Raw genomic sequence first — 7512 nt, 5'->3', positions numbered from 1 at the left:
GAAATCCCTAGTGACATTTACCATGATAAAGATTAGGTGTTATTATTTGAAAATTCCAAAGTTTTCTTTTACCATTATAATTATGATAAAAGAATTTATTTTAAATCATTAGTTAACTTTTTATCTTCGTCAAAGGTCACACTATTTTTCCTAGTTGACTTGTATAATTATGTTGACTTGTATTTTTTTTAATGTAATTTTTAAATATAGAAATATTATTTTATAATTTATATCTTAACAAAATTAAATATTTTGATTTTCGTACTCTGAACTCATTCACATAAATTACGACGAAAGAAAAGAGAATAACTAATTGTGAAGTCAATAGCATAAATAAGTTACGAAGTTAAATGATTATGAGAAATCATAAATTTCAAATCTTGAATCCGCTTAAAACGATATACACATTCCAATATGTACAATATTTTAAAGATTTATAACTTCCAATTATAGTACTACTTGTAGTAGTCTATTACTACAATAAATAATCCTCCTCTCTTCTCTCTCTCTTTTATCTCCTCCCATCTTCCTTTCTTAAAACTCTCCATTTCTCTTTTTTCCTCTCACTTATAGCAACAATCTTGATCCATAAAAAAAAAAAGAGAGGCCATAATTCAAATTTAAATTTGAATTCAAATGAAGATTCAATGTGATGTTTGTAACAAGAAGGAAGCCGTTGTTTTTTGTACAGCGGATGAGGCTGCTCTTTGTGATGATTGTGATCATCGTGTCCATCATGTTAACAAACTTGCTAGCAAACATCAACGTTTTTCTCTTCTTCAACCTTCTCCTAAACAAGCTCCTATGTGTGACATATGTCAGGTATAACTCGACTTCAAAGCTTTGTTCTTAAAGTACTTGTTAATAATAATAGCGTTCGTATCAACTTTTACACATCTAAGTTATTTAATATAGAGACTTATGTTATTACAAGTATCGACTATTGGATGGTACTATTTATTAAGGCTTAGGTAGATAGAAAGTACAACATATGATATGTTGTGAATTTGATCTCAAAGTTTTTTTTTTTTTTAAGGTACTATTTATTAAGGCTTAGGTAGATAGAAAGTACAACATATGATATGTTGTGAATTTGATCTCAAAGTTTTTTTTTTTAAAAAAAAAAAGTTAAATAATTACAAGAATTAAGGGTGTGATAACATGGTTAAGACTTCAGAAAGCACCTTTATAATTATTAGTAATGTCACTATCGACCTTAGTCTTGATTTTTTGGTATCTTGAATGTTGATCACTAGTGGCGGAACTAAGTAGTGGCAAGGGTCTTCAAATGAATTCCCCTTAGTCAAAAAATCTATACTCTTAAATAGGGTGAAAATGATTCATTTTAATAATTAAGGTGCTTTTTAATAAATTCCCCTTCATAAAAAAAAATAAAAAATACTCATAGGAGTGCAAACTATTGAATCTTCTTGACATAAAATAATGAAATTTAAAAAATCTATGCTAGCATAGTTGTAAAAGGGGGTTCAATAGTTGCTTTAGTCCATAGACTAAAATCCCAATTGTAACATCCTAGAATTATTCTGAATAGCCTGTATAAAATTTCTAGCTCTGTCACTATCGATGATGGGCTCTTTGACAAACTTGGTACATAAGAGGACATTTTTTTGTTTGATTTTACCTTGTTGATGATGGTTTTGTCTTGTTTTTGATTGACAGGAAAGGAGGGGTTTCTTGTTTTGTCAACAAGACAGGGCTATTATGTGTAGAGAATGTGATATTCCAATACACAAAGCAAATGAACACACTCAAAAACACAATAGATACCTTCTTACTGGTATCAAACTCTCAGTAAACTCTGATCTCTACTCTGCTCCATCACAATTACAATCACAATCAGCAATTTCCTCCGCGGATTTGTGTGTTTCAAATTTGAAGTCTCAGAATCCCATTAGTAAGCCTGTTGCTGGTTCTGTTTCTGTTTCTGTTTCCTCCACGATTACTAGCAACACTAAGGGAGGAGCAGTATCATCCGCTGTGGAATCAGTGAAAGTTGTTAAAGAGAAAGTTGGTGGATGTAATAATAATGTGCAATTGGTGAATGGAGGGGGGAATAACTTAACAAGTAGTATATCAGAGTACTTAGAGATGTTGCCTGGTTGGCATGTTGAAGATTTTCTTGATTGTTCAACTCCTAATGTTTACTCCAAGGTTTGTATTCATGCTCCTTGATTTTTAGTCTTTTCTCTGCATATTTTGTCAATTGTGTGTTGCAACGTGTGATTTTCTCTTCTAAAAGTTGAAGTCGCCACAAAGAGCAAACACATATTCATGCCAGGGCCTGATTTCTTTTTATGAGTCAAGCACGTGGAATTTTTTCCAAATAATAGTGGTGAGACTTGAACCTAGGATCTATGTCTGATCTGATATCATGTTATAGTGTCTGACGTCTAATCTAAAAGCTTAAGCTGCTGAAAAGTGTACACTGTTTTTTTACCCTTCTCTAGGAGGACCCACAACCTTAAGATTGGAGGTGGAGGTCCCCTCTTATCTAGAGAGAGGGCACTTCTCATGAATCAAGAAAGTGGAAAATCTCTTAAAGGATGGATGGTTGTGAGACTAGAGCTTTAAATCTCTGTCTGTTCTGGTACCATGTTATAGTGTATGACTTCCTCATAGGAAAACTTAAGCGGCCAGAGAGCGTATTCTTTTATTTACTTAATTATCTCTTCAACATAGTGTAAAATATAATGAAAATTGTTCTGATCTGTTATTTTTGTGGTCACTGACAGAATATTGGTGATGAGGATATGTTGTCATTTTGGGATACTGATCTTGAGAGTCAATTGAGTTCTTTTCCACCACAAAATGTTGGTATTTGGGTCCCTCAAGCCCCTCCTCTTCCAGAGTCAAAGCAAGAGACTCAGATCCAATTTTTTCCTTCACAAAATTTGAACTTTAGTGGGAAAATTGGCCTAAAAGAATCAAGAGAAGTTACTAACATCAAGTCCAGTAGAAAGTGGACAGATGACAACTCATTTGCTGTCCCACAAATGAAGCCACCTTCCACTTCTTTCAAGAGATCAAGAACTCTTTGGTAGAAAATTCGAACGATGATCTTCTCTGTATCGTTCCAATTTTATACTGATGTTTCTATGCAAGGATGACAAGCAACAAATCGAGATGGCTTCTATAATCTTTTTCTCTAACTTGTTCATCACTTTTGTCTTCTTTTTTTTTTGGTTTAGTTTGAACCTCAAAAAAATGATGATGACCCTATCTTTTTGCTACAATTGGCTTTGTTGTAGTTCTTAAAATCTCAAGTTTGTTGTGCCTCGTACTAGCTTAGTGCAAGGATCTTTTTGTTGATGTAAATATCTTTTTTTTATGAATCCTATGAATGGAAACTTAAGATTAGGTATTGAATATGTGACTAACAGCCTATCTCAGGTCATGTTCTTTCGTTATCTATATTTTCATGAAAATTTTCTTGTTATGGTTTGATTTTGATCAAAGATGTGACGGTTTAAGGAAAGTATTTTTTTGATCTTTTTGGTATGAAATATAAGAGAGGTAGACTAGCAAATTGGAAGTGTCTTTACCTTGTCATTGTGACGCCCATGATAGAGGGTGGACTGATTAGAGCTAATCAAATACAAGGACTGACAAGTTTCTAAAGAATGAGTGTAACATGACAACTTAATTAAGTAAGTCAATCCCACATTGGAGCGGGAGAAAAAGATAAAAAGGTTATAATGTATAACACAAGTTCACATGATACAAGTACTTTTGAACTCGATTATAACATAGTCAGGGGGACAAATTCATGAGATTTATTAGGTCAAAACGAACAATACGTACTATGAACTTAAGCCGTGTCAATCGTATGTCAAGAAAATTCTCTCTATAAAGACTGAAAAGTGGAACCTTGAACAACTTCAAGTTTAGTCCCAAATTTTGGAGTTTATTTTACTTTGATGCACAAATTTGGACACTATAGAATCTCATTGTTAGGCAAATTATTGCTCCACCTACAAAGTGTAATTGTAGACAGGCAGATCCAACATATAATTAGTAGGTGTACGTTGCATGAAATTATTAGAGTTGATTTTATGGATATTATAGATTTTATAGTACAGTTTTTAGAATAGCCTAGAACGGTAGTATCTAGGATATTCATTTTGAAGAAATATCTAGATACTCTAGATAAAAGATAAAGTTATCAGAATTTTCTTGTATATGTATCTAGCAAATATCTAGAATCGGACTGGTATAAATAAGAGTTGTCTTGTATATTTGTAATCAACCTAATTTAAGAAGATTTCTTCGATCTATAACCAAGTTATCTTTTCATAACTTCATCTTCTTTAGTAGAATCCTCTGATCTTATAAACGATCTTAAATTTCTCTCCAATTTATATTTCCTTTTGTTATTCTCTATGCAAAGGGGCGGAGCTAGAATACAAATTGTATGTTCAGCCAAATTATATTGAATATTTATAAATTATTAATTTAAAATAACTAGAATCTTTAACTCATATTTTGACAAGTCTTTTGCATTTATGGGTCAATTACCATGTGTAGCACATGAATTTGGTGATGAGATTAATGAATGTTTAATTAATTACAACAGCTTTGTTGAAAATGATTTATAATCAAACTTTAGAATTTTATTGATATTACAATAAAAATAGTTTTTAGCGATAATAAATATGCATATAAATATAAAGTATTACTTTTTCCATCCATTTTTAATTGTCATGTTGCGCTTTTCGAAAGTTAATTTGACTAATTTTCAAAGTGAAATTAAATTCCATTAATTCGATATTTAAAACAAAAAATTTAGATATTTAAAAACTATACGAAAAGTACTATAAATTGCAATTTTTTGCATATCAATATGATAAAAAAAAAAATACATCGTAAAATGTTAGTCAAAGTACTTATCGTTTGACTCTTAAAAAGGAAATCATAACAATTAAAAGTGGACGGAGGTTGTAAAACTTTTACTAATATTAGCTAATTGTTATTAAATCCAATGTCGCTATAGGCTTTAAATACATTTACAAAGAGTGTTAATTGCCACTAAAAATACATATTTAATGGTAATTAAGCTATTACCATTAATTAATTGCCGCTAAAAATTATTTTTAATGTAATGTGAAAAGTTTTAAATGAGCATTCTTTTATAGTGTTGTCACGACCCAAAAATGGACGTGATGACACTCGTCTTATCCCACCAAAACAAGTCAGCCTAAAACTCAACCATTACAATAAAAATGTGGAAATTTTATAATCAACTCAAAAATACCCCAAAAATCTGGTTATCACGTGTATAAGCCTCTAAAGTATTACAATCTATTCAAAATAAAAACACAAACCTCAAATGGCCCTATTTCTAGAATAAAACAAGATCATAATTAAGGAGAAATAAGTTCCGTTGAAATAACAAGCAGCTACCTCATAAACCTCCACTAGAAGCCTCAAACAAGGAGAAGAGAAAATATCACAAAGGTCCAGGCTAATAACCTACAAAAAAATATAGTAGCAAGGGGTGAGTACCAAACCACACGGTACTCAGCAAATAAACCTCTAAACACAAGCTAAAGGGATAGAATACGGGTACTCCTTACACCCCAACCGAACCTCCACAACTACAACATGCATAAAGCCAGCCCAACCTAACAGTTCACAATTTACAAGCACATATCTCAACAACAACATTCTAACAATCACATATTCTCAACAAAAAGCTCAGTATTCATCAATTACAACCTCCACAACTACAACCTGCTTAAAACCAGTCCAACCTAACAACTCATAATTCACATAGCACACAGCTCAACCACAACACTCTAACAATTACATATCCTCAATATTCTTCAATCAAATTCCACAGAAAGGCACTCACAAAGTTCCACAGAGAGGCACTCACAAGATCAGCAAAACACAATATCAAGTTCACTAATGATAAATATGTGTAATGGAATGGAATGCAATGTCAAGTATAGTGATGCATGTCTGACCAAGTGATACACACCCGCTATCTCTCAGTCTGGGACCCATGGGGGACATATTTGTCCATGCATCTATCGCGGCGCGCAATACGACCCTCGATAATAGTAACCTTTGCGGCGTGCAATACGTCCCTCAAAATATAGTATCCATCGCGGCGCGCGATACGTCCCTCGAAATATAGTATCCATCGCGGCATGCGATACGTCCCTCGAAATGGTACATCCTCTTTAATTTCTTATTCTTTCTCAATTCACATAACACTTGTCACAACCATGTCTCAAAACAATGCAAATGACATGCACAAATAATGAGGAGATGACCATTTTCATAATATTGCACAATTTACAACAACACAATCATGATACAACATCAGCAATGATTCAACAAGCCTTTCAAACCATTCTCAACACATCACACACAAACAATTAATCACATTGCCTTTGATTACCCTTTTTTTATCATTACAATTAATTAATGTGGATAAGTCAACCCATCACCAAGTCTCATTACCCCCAAACACATATTACAAGGAAATACACGAATTTCATACACTTGATAAGGGATTAGAAATCCACTTGCCTCAAATAGTCGAACAATCACTCCGGGACTTGAGCCTTCCCTTTTCGTTAGGCTTCCAAATCAATGCAATCTATTCAAATAATTAATCACAATAAGTTTTCAAAACTAACAACAACCATATTACTATAGGTCTAGCCTAGACCCAAAAACTTATACAAACTTAAAATCAAGTTCCTAAATTTTGATGCCAATTATCATGTCAACCCTCATATTTCCAAATTTCAAGTCTAGGGTAAATTTCCATTCTCCAATACCATAAATCTAATGGTATTTATATGATAGGATATATTTGATATTTAATTATCTATCTCAATATGCCAAAACTTAACTCATAATGTGATTATAATAAGAAATTAAGTCAAATTACCAATCATCCACGGAAAGAACACCACCTCCGAACCTAAGCATACATACGTCCTCACTGTATCTCCAATTCTAATTATATTCCCAATTGCTAACCACACATAGTATAGCAATCATTACATATCAACAATTTATTAAATTATCAATAATCAAATCCTCCAACCAATATAATAATGTGATAATTTTCAAGACATTAAAAAAAAAAAAAAGGCAAGAAACACAAACAGTACGCTAATAATTAATATCCTTTTGGTGCAAAACTAATTGCCACTGCACCAATCATTGGCAACAATTACTATATTGAACAATTTATATTCCAATCCAAATTCAACTATAGTATATTAAAGATTGTTCCACTAACGTCTAATCAAAATTTAATATTACATCAATTCATGATCGCATTCGGTGATGAAAAATTATCACTTTAGCCTATCAGTTACAAATTAAATTAATTATTCAAAAATTATTTATCAATTAAATAACCGTAGCTATCGATTTGTTCAAAAAAAATTCCAAACACACTTTATCGACTGATCAGAAATTACTCGAGACAACTATCGAGAGGTATAAAATGGTAATTTTATAAAAATA

At 32.1% G+C, this 7512-nt stretch overlaps 1 protein-coding gene across 1 annotated transcript; it reads left to right on the top strand.

Moving 5' to 3' along the window:
• Positions 1-492: 492 nt before the first annotated feature.
• LOC125863171 (B-box zinc finger protein 20-like) lies at positions 493-3391 on the top strand. The gene is made up of 3 exons (XM_049543340.1): positions 493-822; positions 1681-2172; positions 2754-3391. Exons 1-3 carry the CDS (start codon positions 637-639, stop codon positions 3060-3062), a joined length of 987 nt encoding a protein of 328 aa, XP_049399297.1. The 5' UTR covers positions 493-636; the 3' UTR covers positions 3063-3391.
• Positions 3392-7512: the final 4121 nt, after the last annotated feature.

The sequence above is a fragment of the Solanum stenotomum genome, chromosome 4 (assembly GCF_019186545.1).
Source record: "Solanum stenotomum isolate F172 chromosome 4, ASM1918654v1, whole genome shotgun sequence".
Taxonomy (NCBI): Eukaryota; Viridiplantae; Streptophyta; class Magnoliopsida; order Solanales; family Solanaceae; genus Solanum; species Solanum stenotomum.
This window is presented reverse-complemented; position numbering and strand designations above follow the sequence as displayed.

What these genes read in the sequence shown, in the direction of transcription:
- LOC125863171 (XM_049543340.1), top strand. Translation starts at nt 637, where the DNA reads ATGAAGATTCAATGTGATGTTTGTAACAAGAAGGAAGCCGTTGTTTTT. An exon ending in CTATGTGTGACATATGTCAG is followed by an intron (nt 823 to 1,680) that starts GTATAACTCGAC and finishes TTTGATTGACAG; the next exon opens with GAAAGGAGGGGTTTCTTGTT. An exon ending in CTCCTAATGTTTACTCCAAG is followed by an intron (nt 2,173 to 2,753) that starts GTTTGTATTCAT and finishes GGTCACTGACAG; the next exon opens with AATATTGGTGATGAGGATAT.